The sequence below is a fragment of the Tachypleus tridentatus genome, chromosome 13 (genome assembly GCF_004210375.1).
Source record: "Tachypleus tridentatus isolate NWPU-2018 chromosome 13, ASM421037v1, whole genome shotgun sequence".
Taxonomy (NCBI): Eukaryota; Metazoa; Arthropoda; class Merostomata; order Xiphosura; family Limulidae; genus Tachypleus; species Tachypleus tridentatus.
The window spans coordinates 106,216,857-106,236,148 of NC_134837.1; the positions used below are offsets into that span (position 1 = coordinate 106,216,857).

The following is a 19,292-nucleotide window of genomic DNA, read 5'->3' on the forward strand; positions in this document are numbered from 1 at the left end:
GCTGGGAGGGCGAGCATGTTTGGCGCGACTCGGGCGCGAACCCGCGACCCTCAGATTACGAAGCGCACGCCTTAACGCGCTAGGCCATGCCAGGCTCACTTTATGTTCTAAGTTGAAGTTTTATGTATATGTACGTCCATTTTATTATATAATGAAATACTCCCATTCTTTCATACACGTTAGAGAGTGTGTAAAAGCAGGTATTTGAAGCCTTTTGTATGTGTATGTATATATATATATATATATTTGCATGAAGGGTTTTTCTTGTTTTCTTTTAGTATGTATATGTGTACGCACATTCTTTCAATCTGCACTTGTACGAGAAGATTAGTTTTTTTATTCGCGTGTAAAATTTATTTTCAGAGGTTAAAGATAAGAGGTATATTTTCCCTGTATTTACATTTTTGAAAGAAATTATTGTTTATCATAGACGTAAAGTTTCTTTCTTTGAGCTCTTAGAAACGGGAACCCAGTGGCTCAGCGATATGTCTGCGGACTTACAACGCTAAAAACCGGATTTCGATACCCGTCGTGCGTAGAGCACAGATAGTTCATTGTGAAGCTTTGTGCTTAATTTAAAACAACAGCAATCTTAAAATGCTGTAATTTTATTTCTATTATGTGTATAGCTGTTCAGGGTTTAGTTGTATTTGTGTATTTAGTCAATATTAAAGGATTTTTTTATGACTCAAACTAAGTTTTACTTTTCCTTTTGTATGTTTCATATAGTATCTTGTCACTCCTGTCTTGAAGGGAGGTGATAGAAGTTATCCCAATAATTATAGAACCATTAGTCTTACGTCAGGTGTGGGAAATTTTTGAAGACTGTTATTAATGGATCTATTTTATGCTTGTATGGAAATTGGTTATATTCGGGAATACCAAAAACTGAAAAATAGAATTTAATCTGATAAAATCAAATGCAATGCTCATTATTTTGTATTTGGAGCTCTTGCTAATAACAGATTTTTGTAGTCCTTAAAATTTTGATAATTGTTATGCATTTCGATTGTGTTTAATATGATGTTGTAAACTACACATTTTTAATGTTTTACTTTATACGTTAACTATAAGGATTTGATGGATTGTAATAATGTAATGTGATGTTAAGCTCATGTTAACCCTGTAGATATCTAGAACAAGCGTAAATTACGGTTTGCTGTTGAGCAAAAATCTACACTGTGGACCGTTTGTACTTAATCCACCACAGACATCGAAACCCAATCCCTGGTGTTGTAAGCACGCAAATTTACCACTGAGCCATTGAAAGGGGGAAGAGCGGACAACGTTTCATGATGCCTCAAGTTAGTTGAAAAATGAGATAAAAATAAAAAAGTTAGTTGAGAGTTGAAATAAACGTGAGACTTTATGCAATTACAAGTAAGTGGATTGATTACATGTGAGTAGTAATATTGTTATTATAGAGATTTATAAACGTAGGTCTAATACATTAACAAATTTAAAAGTGGTTTAAGTTTTAAGAATCATTTTAAGGCGGAAATAAGCGGATATCTTGCCTTTTTGTCATAATGAATAAGGTTGACTAATATCCTTACCAGGCTTGGCATGACCAGATGGTTAATGCACTCGACTCTTAATCTGAGGGCCGTGGATTCGAATCCCCGTCACACCAAACATGCTTGTCCTTTCAGCCGCAAGGGCGTTATAATGTAACGGTTAATCCTACTATTTGTTGGTAAAAGAATAGCCTCAGAGTTGGCGGTGCGTGGTGATGACTAGCTGCCTTCCCTCTAGACCTACACTGCTAAATTAGGGACGGCTAGCACAGATAGCCCTCGTGTAGCTTTGCGCGAAATTCAAAAAGAAATAAAGAGTTTCTTGTAGGTAACTAATCTGATATTTTAATGGTTATTGATTGACTTCTCATAGAGTTCAATGTTATATAATCTAAATTTTTTGTTGATTATTCATTAAGCATTTTCACATGAGTTACTCTACATTTGTAGGAATTAAAACGAAATAAGATAACAATGACTAAGTGTAATCATATTTTAAATCGTAAGAAAATTAACAGAGCTCTACTGGTGTTACTTGTAGAAAAGAATAGAATCAATATGATATATCTCGTGTACTTTGACAGAATAGTTAAAACATCATGCGTTACTGTAATAACGAAAATATAAGTATTTTTTAAAATTTTTTATCAAAAGTTGATACTGAAAAAAGTTAAGTTTTAAGTAAGCAAAAAATAAACTGATATTTTGTTGACTCGAAATCTAATATCATTCAAGCCAGTACACCAAGTCTATTGAAGAACAGTTTTACATAATATATTTATTTCTAGTAATTAATTAAGGGAATAGTACAATCGAATTGAACATAATTATACCTTTTGTGTCCTTTTGGGTCAATAGTATGCTGTTGCTTCGGTTGCTTTAGCTTCAGAAAATTAGCAGGTTTGAATCAGGTCCAGTTGCTGCCTTAATTAAGGAAGCACAGGAGGTAGTTTGTACCAAAGGGTATGGCTGTCAAGTCAGCTTTTTCAGGGCTGTGGTATGCTTGGTATGTGTCTATGAAAATATATATATAAAGTAATGAAGTTTTAGGTTGTCATGGGGGAGACAAGAACCTTGATGAATGATGCAGTGTATTAGTAACTTTGAATGAAATGACCACTCTGGACAGTGGACTCTCATTTCATTCTGGTAAATATTAGCACACTAAACGTGATTGGAGAAAAACATCTAGAACACATGAGCCGTAATATAAAGCAATTGTTTCAGATCTCGGTTAAGGTATTGGCATTATCAGGATGGACATCTACAGAATCTCTCTGCAAAATTCATCTGCACAACTGGTGAGTTGAGTTTGATGGTAAAGCCATCCTTTGACAGTCAGAACCAACCGAGGAACAGTGAGTGTGTCTTATAGAGATAATTATAGTACCTGTGCTTACTCAAGTGGTGTTCTATGGCTTACTACTGTGGACAGGGTCAAGTGCATTGGTATTATGTAACAGACTGGTTGATTTAGAAAATACACTTTTTCTGTCTGAAAAGTAATCACATTAGCATATCAAGTGGCTCGTGCATTTTGGGATGAACTCCCAGTATTTATCTTCAATTAGGAATGATCAGCAATCCAGTTTCCTTCTGAAATGGTTGTTATAATGGTAAACAAACAAAAAGAAATTAATACAGTTGGTAACACTAGTGTCACTTTTGTTGCAACGTGTCCATAAGCAAACATATTGCAACAGAAATCTAGACTCAAAGTAATTTAAAATGAGTTCAAGTTTCGGTGACTTGTTGACTCAATCTGCTTACACATTTATTTAACTGTAACACTGATTTGGCAGAACTACAATAAAGTTCTTCCACATAGAAACATGTCATGTAACTTCAATGAAGCAATCATTACACAGCCTTCAACAAGTATATAGTCATTTACTGGTGGCGATTATCAAGAAGAAGGAAATGGCATAGCAGGTTCTGTGTTGACTTTCGCCAGGTGAATTCTATGACACTCACTCTGTCTTTCCATTCCAATAAAGAGACAAATATTTGTATTAATTGGAAAATGCACAATAGTTTAGCACTTTAGATTTGACCTATTGATACTGCCAAACCAATCTAAGTGACTAGAACAGGGTCAGAACTGCGTTTAGTTCTCGATATGGTTTGTTTGAATTATAAATAATGCCATTCAGCACACGTAATGATCTTTCCACTTTCAAGATGCTAATGTAGTTTGTGCTTGAAGAATTACAATGCAAGAAATACAGTATCGGTGATAGCATGTGTGCCAGAGGATGCTCATTTATTTAGGAAACAGAATTAGGAAAAGGTAACTAGAAGTGCTTAACTTAAATTTACTATTAGTACACGTCATTGCACCTTAATTAATAAAGTATATGACAGAAGCATTCATATAAATGTAGTTTCCCAGTTTTTCTAATTACTGCTATTATTATAAAGCCATTAGAAACATTTGTATCTGAATTACTTATTATCATTATGTTTAAATTTAATTTTACTTTATTTCAGTTTTTGATTTGCATATTTTATAGATTTTTTTATGCCAACTTGAAATCTGAAGCTGGTACACAGAATTTAAAATGGATAACCAAGGCTCTCTAATATCCTTCATGGTGTTGGCTAAGGAGTCATCCATGGTCGATGTGAATGATGTCGTAATGCTTAGCCAAATGTTGGAGTTTGTTGTAAGGAAGGTATCCATCGTTTTGCAGTGGAAAACAACATCAGGCTTAAAGTTAAGTCATATTAAGTGGGATATTAGAATTTCTAATTAATTTAGTAAGAAGAGACAGCATCTTGATTAACCCTAGAAATGTTACAAAGGTTTGGGATTGGCCATAACCCATATTAAGGTGGAAAGCTTGAAATTTTCATGTAGTATTTTAAGTATTTTATGGCTAATATCTTCAAGATCATAATGATTAAGAGTAAGTGGTTTATGGTCATGCGAACAAGGTGCGACGCGTGAACAACTTTGGTTTTCATGTTATTGCATTTTTGTATTAAAAGATAGGTTTTCCCCATTAATTAAGTAGCGATTTTAGACTTACACTTTCGCGTATATTTTGATATGGATTTTGTAGGTATTGGGTTATGTCAGATCTTACGAGTTAAAGTTTCTTTCAGTAACTTGCTTTAACTTTGTTTTAGCTTAACTTTATTTTTTACTTTAGCATTCTTTTTATTTTACTTTCGCCCGGCATGGCCAGGTGGTTAGGAAACTCGACTCGTAATCTAAGGGTCGCGAGTTTGAATCCCCATCACACCAAGATGCTCGCTCTTTAACGTCGTGACGTTAAAATATTACGATCAAACCCACTTATCTAAATTAGGAACGGATGGCGCAGATAGCCCTCGTGGAATTTTGCGAGAAATTCCATAAACAAATCTTTTAGCTTACAGGGAAGAGGGGGAGTTTTCACGTTTAACGGAAGAAAAAGCCAATAAAATTTATATTTTACATTCTTTCTATATCTTACCAGTGTTACATATTCACTACAAACACTTGTTTTTGTTTTGGTTACATATTTTTCTTTGTTTCTGACAGTGTATTTGTTCAAAAGACTGTTGTTTCATACATTTTAGGTATTGACACTTTCATGTTGAGAAACTCAATCTGACTTTGGAAAGTTTGTTTGTTTGTTTGGAAATTTCGCACAAAGCTACTTGAGGGCTATCTATGCTAGCCGTCCCTAATTTAGCAGTGTAAGACTAGAGGGAAGGCAGCTAGTCATCACCACCCACCGCCAACTCTTGGGCTACTCTTTACCAACGAATAGTGGGATTGACCGTCACATTATACACCCCCACGGCTGGGAGGGCGAGCATGTTTAGCGCGACGCGGGCGCGAACGCGCGACCCTCGGATTACGAGTCGCACGCCTTACGCGCTAGGCCATGCCGGGCCCCACTTTAGAAAGAAAACAATCTACACAATGCAGAGTGATCTTCCTGTTCACTCCGTCGGAACCCTGTGAACCAGGGAGTATAACAGTATACTACTGTATTTAATAGCTTGTTTATTTTATTGTTAAGCACCAAACTACCCAACAAAACACCTGTGCTGTGCCCATCACGGGTATCAAAACCAGTTTTTTAGCGTTATGAGCTTTCAGACTCATGCCACTGAGGGTCGCATCTTTAAGATTAATAACTGTAGAAAGCAATTGGTAGTATATTACATTTTAAACACCACATTATTTATCTAGTCGCTGAAGGATCTTCAAAGATTAAAAGAATGTATTATAATAGTATTCCAGCCATACCACATTTGCCATATCCATTGCCAAAGACGTGTTTTGCTCATTTCACGGCCTTACATGTCAGATGAGACACAACAAATACAGCAGTGGCTTTTTATGTAAGCCATTTACTACAACAACAGTTATTAGAGTTTGTACGTCTTTTACAACCCAGTGAAGAGTTATTAACAGAATACTTGTGGCACAGCGGACTTACAATGCTAGAAACCGAGTTTCGATACCCGTGGTGGGCAGAGCACAGATAATCCACTGTGTAACTTTGTGCTTAATTACAAACAAACAATGATGATAAACAGTACACATTCACAATTTTCACATATATTCTTAGTTATTTCAAATGTTTTTCAACATCAGAAAACTTTTTATGATAGCCTGGTGAGGAGAAACGAAAATGAAATCACGTGAATGTGACAAACAAAACTTATGCACGTTTCGATTTTTAAAGCTAATGTTAAGTTTAGTTTTGTGAAAATTGTGTTTTATTCTATTTTTATGAAACATTTTATTGTTGATAACGTATTGTCATTATGACATGAAGCTGTTTGAATTTTAGAGAGTGAAATCATTTTGAAATTATAAAAAGGTAAGTATAATGGTTATTCTTTGATTTTGAGGCTTCCTTAATCACAGTAGTAGAACTAGAAGTAAGAGGTTAATATTAGATTTATCTTCGACATTGTGGGTGTTAAATCCTTTATTTATGTGTGATTACCTTGTCATGGGGCTTTTTGAAATTTATGTAATCTTAACGTAATATTTGAGTGACATCGAGGGTCTTCTTGGTCAATTATTGTTGTCTCTTTAATATTCATAATATTTAAAGTAGAAAATAATAGTTTGATGAGTTTGGCAGATAAATGGTAGATCACTTTTAATTATAATAAATGCAAGATAATACATGTGGGTTATCATAATTTGGATTATAAATGTGTATGGATATAAATAACTTTAATAGTGTAATGAAAGAAAGGGACCTTGGTGTAATAATTGATCAGACTCTATTTTAAGCCATCCAAGCAAGGGCAACTTGGATACTACTTAGGTAGTATCTAAAGAAATATTGAATCAAGTCTAAATAGGATATAATGGCATTGTATCCATCACTGGTCAAACTACATTTGGAGTGATGTCTGAGTCTTGGGCTTGTTACCTTGGAACAAACATTGAATTGTTGGAAGGGGTTCAGAGAAGGTTTCCTATGATGGTCCTTTGGATGGAAAAGAGATCTTAAGGATAGATTATGATCTCTAAATTTGTCTTTTATTGAAAAGAGAAGAGTTAGAGTGAGTCTGTTTAAGATGTTTAAGATTGTCAAAAGAACTGATAGTGCTGATCCATCATCTTTTTTCTGTATTTAATGGCAAGAAAGATAAGAATAGGGGACAAAAGTAGACATTTTGGTATGGTAAGAGTCATCTTCAGCTAAGACAGCTTTATTTTTCTGTAAAGATGGTTAGCTTTCATATGTTGTAGATACATTTAATTTAAGGAAGTTTAAGAGAAATATTGATTAACATCTGAATGTTGGCTTTGAGTTTTTTAGTGTTTAATTTAGTGGATAGGATGACTTAGATACACCAAAAGTTACTTTGTTCTCTTTTAATGTTATTTGCAGTGATGTACTTGTCTTGAATATATAACAGTTTATTTTAAAAAGCCTTCCAAATCTGACAAACATTGCTATTTAACTTAGTATTTCAAATAATCATTATCAATTCCTATCTCATCCCTCCAAAATTAGCCTTCTCAAAACTGGAAATCAAGTAACTATTGTTATTGATCTATGTATATAATATCATTTCAATCCTAATTGTATAATGATCATGTTTATTGGATGTTTTCCCACTTCCATCCCTTCAATTATACCCACATTTAAAGTGAGTAATAAAACTAAAATAGCATCCTTCTTAGTAGGTTCCCTAACTGTCTGAAGCCAACCATTATGAACAGCTTTTAAGAACTTATCATTGCTATTTGACACTAAAGTCTCCCAATCAGAATGTCTAAGATTAAAATACCCCATGATAGAAACCTTGTTACCTGCTGCTTTCTTGATGTAATTATGAAGTTGTTCATTAATTCTATCAATCTGATATGGAAGTTGATAACTAAGAGCATTTCACCCTTATACTGAAGTTATAACAACTAACAACCTACTTGTTGTTCTTTATAACATCATGAGAAACTAAGTTTCTTCCTTCAGATGCTGGCATTTACTGGTACATCATCATCACATTGTATCATTACACATTTATTGTATTACATACAAATAACTTATGTCAAAAATAATGTTTTGAGACATCATGGCACCTATTGGTCTATCTTGGCTGTCCCTTCCTCAAAGATAAACTGAAAACTATTAATAAATGAATTACAAAAAAAACTACTTTAAAGAGACTAACTCTTACTTATGACTTAAGTGTCGCATGTACTCGTAAGTAAAGTAGTATGGGAATAACACAGTAGCACTGTGTCGTATGTAACACTAACATGTCTATCATATCTAGTAGTAGTAGAACAGAAGCACAACATTCTAAATATAAGCATTTAGGAACAACAAGGAACCTATTGGCTCATTTCAGCTGTCACATTGTTTAAATGAATTTATTGTAGATTTAAAAAATCTTGCAGCCAGTTCTTATCATTCATATAGTTATAAAGCTTTCTCTTAAACTCTTCTAAATTTACTGCTTTTACAACATCTGAAAGTAACCCATTCCAAAGACCAAACACCCTGTTATAAAAATAAACCTGTCTTAGCTAAAGATGACTCCTACTCAGCTAAATACTACCTGTCCCATAGTTCAGTGCTTCCTAAACTATGTTGTGGAAGAGTTTCAGGTGGAGAACAAAATTTTTGCAATTATTATATTTTTATTTAGTAATGCAAATTTCTTATCCATTTAATAATTTTTTAAATTTGAAATTTGATTTATTTTTTCCTTGATACACAAAAGATTGGCAGTACCATCTTTTCTTTGTAGAATATCTTTTGAACCATTCTTCTGTTAATATTTTTTACAGATGGTTTGAAATCATGTGACTCTGTGGGCTCTGCTATGGTTTGTTTTTGTTTGATGGTTGCTCACAGGATTCCCTCTACAATTTATGTGTTTACTGCAGAGTTGTATGTTATTTCTCTTGCCCTAGATTATGTAGAAATCTACGGTTTGCTGATTGTACTGTTTAATTTTTTTTTGCTCTCTTCTGACTCAGAATCATTTAATATTAGATCTTATCCTGCTTGATATATAAAACTGACTGGCCCTTTCTTTTCTTTATCTTCTGTTTCCATTCAGTTTTTCTAAACACCTGGCCACATTAGTATTTGTGGGAATGAGATCGCTGATATGGCAGCTGAGTCTGTCTGTTCTGGTGCTGAACTGTGGTCCTGTATTTAAGGCTCGGCTTCACTCCAATTAGCTGTCAACCTGAAGTGAACAACATTGTAATAAGTTTATCTAGATCAAACTTTCTGTTGCTCTTTGGTCATCTTGTTTCTATAATAATCGGAAGGAGGTTGTCCTGACTTTTTTTGACTTGTTTTCTTTCATTTAGAACTGATCCACTGATGTGTGGCCTTTGTGACTCTCAGGTCACATTAGCCCATATTTTATAGTTGGATTGATTTCACTGCAATGAGCAGTGGCACCATTTTAGATGTATTTATAACAAAGAAATTAGACATGGTCATTGGTGATAGTGACATCGTCCAATTTTATTTTTTTAAAATTATTATGACCCATTGGTCTTTTATTTGCAATTTGTGTAGTTTTAACTTTATTTATGTTTTATCTTTTATACATATTTTACTTATACAATATTTCTGCCACTTGTTTGGTGCAGATAGTCTACTTGATTTGTGCCAATAAATGCCAAACATCTAATGAAATTTTTCCCTAGGTTGTCCTTTGCATAAGCTAAAGAATGAAATCTGTTGTTGAAAAGAACCTGGTCATTAAAATTAAATTCATACTTGTTGTCCTAATAGTGTTTCTAACTATCTGAAAGTCATTTTTAATTACTGTATCCTGTGGAGGTAAAAACTTTTATGTTCACCTTTAATTACTGATGTCATTTCTCATACTTTAAAGGTCTACATTTTCTCTACTCTGTTTGGGATAGACCTCAGTTTGTTATCTAACCCACAAATTCTTCAAAGTGTGCATCTTCAATACTATCTTCCTTAAAAATGCACATATCAAGTGAAAGTTTTCAAACAAAATGCACTCTTGCACCTTTTATACTTTCCAAATTGTGAGCCATTAACAGCAACACTATTCATAACCATTGTAGTCTTGGGATAAATAATTAATACTAAATACAAGTAGTATATTGATGACACTATTATGCTTTATGTTGGAGAATTAAATGTTACAGTATTTTATTCTTATTTTATCTAAATACTAAATCAGTTAACTTGATTTTTAAAATAAAAGTAAAAAATCTAGTCTTTAGATGATATTTATTTAATAATACAATATATATAGTTTGTTTCATAATTTACCAATTAATTGAATTCCAGTTACAATAGCAGTACACTTGCTAAGCCTAATCTCACATTAGTCGAAAATAATTATGTACTCAAGTCTTACTTTAAAAGATTGACTCTACTTACAATATTTTCTGATTATTATCAAATCAGATTACCTTGTTATTCCAAAAAGAAATTACTGCAACTAATAATATTACTTAACTATCTTATAAATTAAGACTGGTACTCTACTTATTATGCTAGGTATAGTAGTAGTTGAGCATTAGCTCTATAACTCTTAGTGATATATTACAAATAATGCTCTAGCCAGTCTAGGCCTACACTTGTGTATTGTGGTACATAGTGTAACTAGCATTATTCTTCAGTAATTTAACTACTTCATACAAAAACATACATTATGAATTAGCTAAGATTTATTGTTGACATTTTTGCTGCTGTGCAAAATGTTTATTCAACCTCTTATCCCATACTTATAATTTAGTAGGCCTGATTACGTGTGTAACACTTCTGATACTCATGACATCCATAAAAAATGTTTATTTGAATGTTTACCATTTCTTAATACTATACCAACGATGTGGAATTTATGTGCTTCAGTATCTGAGACATGAAATATTGCTGCTATACTTTGTCCATTGAACAAATTGGTTTGTTTATTGTGCTTGTTCTAATGTTAGAAAATATTCTGGGTACATTTTGGGGGAACCCATAAGCTTCTGAATATGTTAAACATTTAGGTGTAATATGTACATGCACAAGTTTAAAATTGCATATTTCTAAACTTCAAACCTAAATTATATACACAAATATGCATATCCCACTAATCCACAAACTCTCAGTCACACATAAAGTAACAAACAAATATACTTGGATTGATGAGACTATTTTTTTTGTCTATCAAATGAGCCCATTAAATTTTGTCAACCATATGAAGAATATATAACATGATAAAAAACACAGAAAAAGCTTTAAAATAAAAGTGTATGTGTATATGTGTATATAGGTCAAACACCAGTTTGATTCATGAAAACATTTTACATTATATGTACTGTATTGTAAAATCATGATGATTAATATTTTATAAACCATAAATGAATATGTAAATGTTTACACATATATGTCTCTGAAGAAATTAGATGCATACAATATTCCAACAAAATTAAGCCAGTGGCATGTATTGATGAATATGCAGAATTTTGACAAAAGTACCTAAGGAATCATCAAACATTTTATCCAAATATAAAATAGATTTTATAAGACGTGAGGAAAAAAAGTGGATTTTTGTTCCTTGTTTAAAATGTTTTTTTAAATGTTTCATAACTTCTTTATAAGTTATAAAGAAATTCCACACCCAATATCACATGTCTTTATGCATGAGTAACACTATGAAAGAGGTTTATGTAAATAGTATTTTGCTACCTTTATTAGCTCTGATATTAAGAGTAATTGAGCCAATAACATGTATATTGTTCTTTATTGGGCAGTTTTAATTTTTTGTCTTTAAATGATTCTATCTGTATGATGCCAAGCTAAAAACAAATCTTGATTTCTCATCAGATATGTTCAGAAACCTGAAAGATGGAAGCTTTGTGTGTGTGTGTGTAAGGGTTATGGGGAGATGATGCACTTATTCATTAATAGCCCATCAATTAAGTGGTTAGCAAATACCACTAATCATCTAGGTCTAACCAGTTTGTCCATACTTCATCACACCACTATTGACAAAGCATCATCAGGACAAAATGAATACATTAACAAGTGTGTGTGTGTGTGGTGGTGGTGTTAAGGAATAGTGACTTCATGGTCTTTATTAATGAGCTTATGCTGTTTAATAAGAGGACTTCTTTAATTAAAATTTTTATTTTTATTGGTTTATCATAATTAATTTGAACAGTATTCTCCATTATATTATGTTTATATTGTGATCATGTTTAAAAAGATGTGAAGGATGAAGAATTTTTTAGTTCAATTTCTACAGTCCTTCCAGTTCCACCCATATACAATCATCATAAGTGCCTGTCAGCTATTGTAAAATATGTTTCAAACTGTTTATATTGTTTGATGAGAGAAATGGTAGTAAAATATTTGACTTAAAATGTTAAAATATGTTAATGTATAATTTTAGTATTTTAATTTTGCTTTTATCCTTAAATATTACACCCATTCAGTGTAAGTGATTTTTATTGTTGTAGAGTCTCTACATTAACAGTTCGTAAATATTTTAACCTACTTTTTCTATATTTTTTCATTTGTGAATGCAGTAAAAAAAAAATCCATAGACAACTGAAAGCATTTAGCCCATCAAGATAATCCAACAAAGACAACCAACTTAATTAAAATTAACCAACAAAAACTTAATAAAACTTGGTCTACCAGTACACTACATATGAAATTATGTGGCACATTATTCTACAACTTGTGAATTCTAAGAGTCAAAAACATTGCCTAACAATCAGTCTTTGTTTGCTAGTTTATTCAAGCCTCTAATTACTGTACATGCGAGATAAACCATATTGTAATAGGTTGTATCAATGACTTTGTTTATGTTTTGCTTAAATAACAAAGTGTTTACTTTTTTTTTTACTTTGTAGTTATTGTACTTACTGCATCTATTCAAAGGTTTAGTATATATACTGATGGCAAATATTAATACTCTATAATCTTGAGATGTTCAACATAATGTTCTGATTATTGTGTATGCTCTGACTTATGACATTTCTTGACTCAAGGAGATTCCCAATGTTTTGTATTTCTTCACATATTCATGATTTGACAATTTTCTGATCATAGTTATATGTAGGGCTAACATTAGATGGTAACTGTTATAAGTTAGAAGTATGTTCAAAATAATGTATATGTTCTCTTTAATTCCAGATGAATGCAGTTGTTGCACTTTGTCACTTCTGTGAGCTACATGGTCCTAGTATCCTTTTTTGTACTCAGACTTTCAGAGACCCTGAAGAATTATCTTGGGGTGTGAAAGAAACCCCAGTTCCTAAGCCTTATTATGGTCCACGTGAACTGCTTGCTCGAGTATCCATATCTGGATCTGGGGATTCTTCATTATCTAAATGCTCTGATACATGTGAAGTAAGTGTGAATTAATTATAAAATGTGTTTAAATCTGTCACAACAGTTGCTTTTATATTGCAAAATATTTAACTTCGATTTCATAAGTGTGCCATAAAAATTTGACCTGACTTTTAAAACAATTTTGAAATTTTAGTAGTTTTTAGTTTAAAAGCACAATTTTACTTTCTTTCACTCATTTGAAACAACTTGAATTGTAGCATTTAAGTTAATTAAGGAATTTTAACAGTATTTCCTTTGAAATATTTAACACAAGTTTCAATTCAATTTTGTAAGTCTGAGTAATTTTTATGAATATGTTGTTGAATCTACATGCACTTTTATGTCATCAATTAGCTTGAAATTCTGTTCTTTGTTTCCAATTTTGAAGTGTGGAGTCAAACATCATTGACTGAGAAATGTTTGGCCCTTTATTCATCAGGAGATTTGTTATTTGAGTTGATCTTTTTCCAATAGTAATTGACTTTCTCCTGAACAAGCCAACCTATTCATGATGACAAGGAGTTTTACATCCTTTTTCCATTTCTCAATTATGCCGTGCCTTCCCATACTTCTCATATGGAATCTGTAAGGCCTAATTTAGCTTTTTTAAACATGATTTCTCAGGTATGTTCCAATTTATTTATTTCCCTGAATTCCTGTAATTCAGTCCCCTCTTTATTACATGACCGTATTTCCTCTCAGTATTGTATTTTCTTTCTAGCTCCTTTTCCATTCACAAATGACAGATAAGTTTCTTTTGACTTACCATTAGTCAAATCTCCCTCTTTCATTATTCTCAACAGTTAGGATTGCTACTGCCAGTTTGGAGGCTGACCCTGACAGTGCTGTCCATTCATCCCAAGTCCAGTTTTCCCACCTTTGTTTTGCCATTAAGACTCTCCTACAGTATTTGTCTATCGTACCCTACTTTCTGAGGCACACCAACATTTTTCTGAGGGATTTATGGGGGAGTACCTTTAACCCCATTACCACTAACTTTGTGGTATTATTGTTCTCCTCAGGTCTCTCTCCAAAAGTGTTTTTTTTACTGTTGGGACTTTCATCGGGGGATGCTGTCGGGTCCAATAAACATTATAGGTTTTGAGCCTCACCAATCCATTTACATTGCAGGTGTTTCACTACTACTGCTTATCTGTTTGATTTCTATCGAATTTTGCAGCATATGTGTATGTATGGTGTTATTTGTCACATACTTATAAAATTTACTGTCCTCTTGTTATAAAGTTGTCAATTTTCGAATATGGTAGAATGTGGTTTTAAATTTACCTCAGTTTAGAAAATTAAAATAACATAAATGCAGTTGACATAACTGTATTGGCAAACAAAAATATACTGTTTCATTTATCATTTATCATTTGTTACATATGTGTATAAATATAGATATACATATTACTATTTACTCATAAATGCTTAAATATTAGTTATATTTGCAAAACATAGAAAGTAAATGAGAAATACATTGAAAAACATTGATTTTGTGTACCTACCCATGTTATGAAATTCTGCACTTGGGTATAAGTACTATTCTAAGCCTTGTTTAAACTTGCAGGTGGGGTGTGTAAAGATAATGTTTCTAGGCATCAAACATTAACTTTTGAAAAATAAAAAAAATATGAAATTACAGTATTAGCATCCTCAAAATCCCTGTAATTTAGTAGGGTCTCTAAGTCAAGTATATGTGGGTTGAAAAAATCTTATTCCTCTTCAAAGCAAAGATTCATTGATCACACATCTACAGTTTCAGCAAAATTCTGATAGTTGTTTGTAAGTGGCCTAAAGATGGAAGAAAGAATCATCAAAAGAATCAAACCAATCATTTGAAGGGTGGACCCACTGTAGTAGATTTGTTAAATATATTGAGAACTCAGCAAATCATAGAGATGGAGGTTCATATTTTATATATATCTTGTCTGTATCTCAAATTTGAGTTTTTAATTCATTAGTTACTTTTACATGTTGTATGGTGGGCATAATAAAATAGAAACTGAGCAGTAAGACAAGTAAGACATGTTATGTGACACACAAAAACTGGTACTTAACATTTTTCTTTACATTTCCTTTTAAATTAGGAAACTAAAACATATATAATTTTAAAATTTAAATTAGAAACTATGTTTTGATGCAAATCTCATTAACATAAATAGTAAAAATATTATTTAATAAAAATATTGAAAATAACACTCCAAATGTTGTGATGCTCCTCGTTAGTACAGCGATATATCTCCGGATTTACAACGCTAAAATCAGGGGTTTGATTTCCCTCGGTGGGCTGAGCAGATAGCCGATGTGGCTTTGCTATAAGAAAACACACAAACATACCAAATGTCGTGACATGTGCACTTTAACCTACAGGGAAGGAACAAGGGCGAAAGTGTTAGATACTTGCGAATGGCTCTATTTCTCCAATGAGTCAGTTTTATGGATATTCTTCCTTTTCACTAATTTCTCTTCCTCTCATCTACCATCTTTATATCCAGTCTTATTCAGATGGGCTTTATGTTCTATACATGGTCTTGATTTTTACATTTCCCTGTATGGTTTCCTTCTGTGGTTCTTGTTCCTGCCTTATCATCCCATGGCAACATAATTCAGTTCAAGACCTTTCTTCTTCAACACTTACCAGTTGAGTTTCACTTTTGGTTCAATTGGTTTATTCTTTTTTGTCTCCTTTTCTTGTCATCCATTGGAAGATATACTTCAAAGCAGGCATGTGGACTACTCGTACGTTCATCTCTCACTGTTTACATTTGGTGGCTATTTCTTTGTTGTCAGGATACAGTGTTTTGTCTGTTGCCATTCTTTGAACTTCAATGAGACTTTCAATGTGTAAGTTATTTTTTGTATACATTTTACTTTCTCGCAGGTGCATACCAATTTTAATGTTAAGATCCTAATCTGTAGTGAGTGTTGACTGTCCAAGTATGATCAGTACATCACAAATCTGTGCTGTATGGATATACTGCTATCATAAAATACTGTATTCCCAGGGCCTATAATGCACACTGCTAATACAAAGTGCTTCATGACATTGCTTATAGGTTTTCTCTTGTGATATATTTGCATCATAAATATACCTATTTCAGACTACTAATCCATGGACTTACATGGGTAAAGCAGAAGGAGGGACAGCTGCCTATACCTGCCATCCCTTAGATTGAATAAATCAGGGGTAGTCTACTCTTCAAAACAGAGATTTCATGGTCACCCATTGCACTGTCTCCACTAAAAACATTTCTCTGGACTTTCTGCTGCATTATATCACATGGTAGTCATTGCTACTTTCCATTTCCAAGGTGGTAAGGTGGTGGACCTCCTGAATGTGATATTTAGAATAACTAAATATGCAACTACATTCAGTCAAGAGTAGGGTGGGACTATTCTGCTGGTGTAGCTGATACTGGTCCTCCCTTTAATGTGCACCATCTCTGTTAATCTTCAATGGGCAACAAGGGTTGATGTTGCACCAGGCTTCTGTGACTCTCTGGAGGGTGAGGTTGCATATCGTTTATAGTGGCAATTCACTAATGTGCAGTGGTTATCAAAAGTCAGCAATGTGCTCCAGTGCTGTATGGTTCTGTCCAAATTGATGAGAATGCACATGTATACTAATAATAAAAATTACCCATATCCGTATAGTGGGTTCTGAGGGTTGATGTTGCACCAAGCTTTCACAACTTGTTTGAAGGGTATGGTTGCATATAGTTTTAGGGGAAGTCCATTTTCATGCAATAGTATCTGAAAGTTTGTGGTATGCTCCAATGTTGTATAGCCCTGTCTGAAGAGATAATGTTGCTTTGGAGTTGATCCATCACATTGCAGTACATCTAGTTTTGCTGTCCCACATATTATTGCCTAGAGAGGATTCATCTATAATTTCTATTCATCAGGACTAAGAATATATTCTTCAGTGGTTTGAATTCCAATCCTACCATTTTCTTTGCACTTGATTGTGCTTTTCATTTTTCCATCTGTGTTTGCTACATATATTTTCACATGGACAAAGAGTATACCTGGTTAAGAAGTGGTGAGGTTTCCCAAGGATGATTCTTTATTATGAGGATTATCAATACAGGGTATTTGAAGGGTGCTTCTTTGTATCCTTCACACTGGTCCATCCACTTGTTCATTGTGAAATCTTAGCTATATATTTGAGTGAAGGTAATGTACCATATTGAAAGTTATTATCCTTGATATACTGAATATATTATTTCCAACAAGTACTTACCTCCACTCACATTTTTCACCCTTCCTGTTCCACTGAAAACTAGTGCTTTCTTTTCTGCTTGAACTCAAAGTGATAATTGGGTAGAATCAAATAGACAGAGTCACATGCATCAGGAGGTTGTATTGCACTCCTATCAGTTAAAGGTTGTTGCATGATAATTTGCATGCAAGATACAGTGGAGCCATGGTAATTGTAAGTAAGTGGGAATTCTTTGCATATAGAGGTTAGCACTGAACAAGAATAGCTATGCATGTCAGAAGAGGTAAGTACCTGTCAGAAATATATTTTCAGTATGGGAAAATTATAACATTCATAGTTTAGAAATGGAGATCATAATACAATGGTTATATTTTTAGGGATGTACATCAGTAACCAGTAGTCAGAGAGGATACATATGTAATGACCATGAAGCAAGAGTCAGCTACATTAGCAGTCAATTTCCACTTCACCCAGATGTATTTAGTATTGTTCGACAAGCTTGTGTAAGAAGTTTAAGTTGTGAGGTGAGAAAAAGTGTATTAAATATTTTTATTAAACCTTTTTGGTTGATCTGTTTACCTTTTTAATAGTTTGTAGCCTAGGCCTTTAATATTCAGTAAAAAAAATATATGCATGTATAAATTTCAGAAACCAATATCATCAGGAAAAAGAGTAAAATATACTAAGAGTTGTTAAAATTCTGTTGTACACTATTTTTTCAGTATTTCTTACTCAGATAGGAAAGAAGAATTTGATTGAAATTATTAATTTTATTTAAATGTAATATTAGTTCCATTAAAACTAATATTTTTGTACTGTTCTAGTATGAAGCAAAACAAAACTTAATTTTTACTGGATGTTATTTGATTTCAGTTTGAAGTTTTTTTCATTGTTTTTTTTTCCATAGGTTTGCCCAGGTAGAGAAGGACCAATCTTTTTTGGTGATGACCACAGAGGTCATATTCTCAGCCATACTTTCTTCATGAAAGACAGCCAAGCTCGTGGTTTTCAGAGGTGGTATAGCATTATTATTGTTATGAATGACAAAATATTTCTCCTTAATTCTTGGCAATTTTTGGTGAAGAATTTACAATTGATTATCCATGAACTTCAAGAAAGAGCTAATAAGGTATTTATTCTTGTTATAATAAACTAATGTTTAGAAATGAATTGAAATTGATGTTTACTTTTGAAGCAACAATAAGATTTTACTTGTGACTGAAGCTTAGGACAACATAAATTATAGATGCAAGTAATGTAAAAATTATGTTAAGTAATTTTTTATGGATCATTGAAAAATAATATGCATCCTAAGAAAGTTTTGTTTAATTGTTTTGGTCTAACATCCAGTTGATTTTATGAAATTAGAAAATACATAAAAGTTCCTTAAAATGTACTTTAAAGGCTAGTGACTAAGTTTGCACCTAAATAGGGTTTGTTGAGACAGTTTCATCTTGGAGTAATATTTAGGAAATATTAGGTTGTCCAGAAACAAATATCACTTTTGAACTGCAAAGTTTAGAAAAGTATAAACCAGTGTTGTAAAACATGCTTTAATCAAAGTAAGCATCATTTGCTTCAACTCATTTTTGCCAATGTGTTATGATGCTGTTTATGCCCCTTCTTTAGAAATTGGGTTTTCTGTGACCAATGAACTTTTTGAAAGCTTTTTCTGTAGCTGCCTGGTTTTGAAAGTGTTTATTGTTCAAAAAGATATCAAAGTGCTTGAAAATATGAAAA

General features: G+C 32.8%; 1 protein-coding gene across 2 annotated transcripts in view; it reads left to right on the top strand.

Moving 5' to 3' along the window:
* The first annotated feature begins 6,112 nt into the window (after positions 1 to 6,112).
* The window catches only part of BHD (folliculin), a 50,885-nt gene continuing 37,705 nt past the window's right edge, over positions 6,113 to 19,292 (top strand). The window contains exons 1-4 of one of the 2 annotated variants that reach the window (XM_076475019.1): positions 6,113 to 6,343; positions 13,130 to 13,345; positions 17,930 to 18,076; positions 18,460 to 18,681. In XM_076475019.1, coding sequence (XP_076331134.1) covers positions 13,130 to 13,345; positions 17,930 to 18,076; positions 18,460 to 18,681 — 585 coding nt within the window. In that variant the 5' untranslated portion in view covers positions 6,113 to 6,343. The remainder of the gene's footprint in view (positions 6,344 to 13,129; positions 13,346 to 17,929; positions 18,077 to 18,459; positions 18,682 to 19,292) is intronic. The other variant, XM_076475018.1, reaches the window with a different exon arrangement.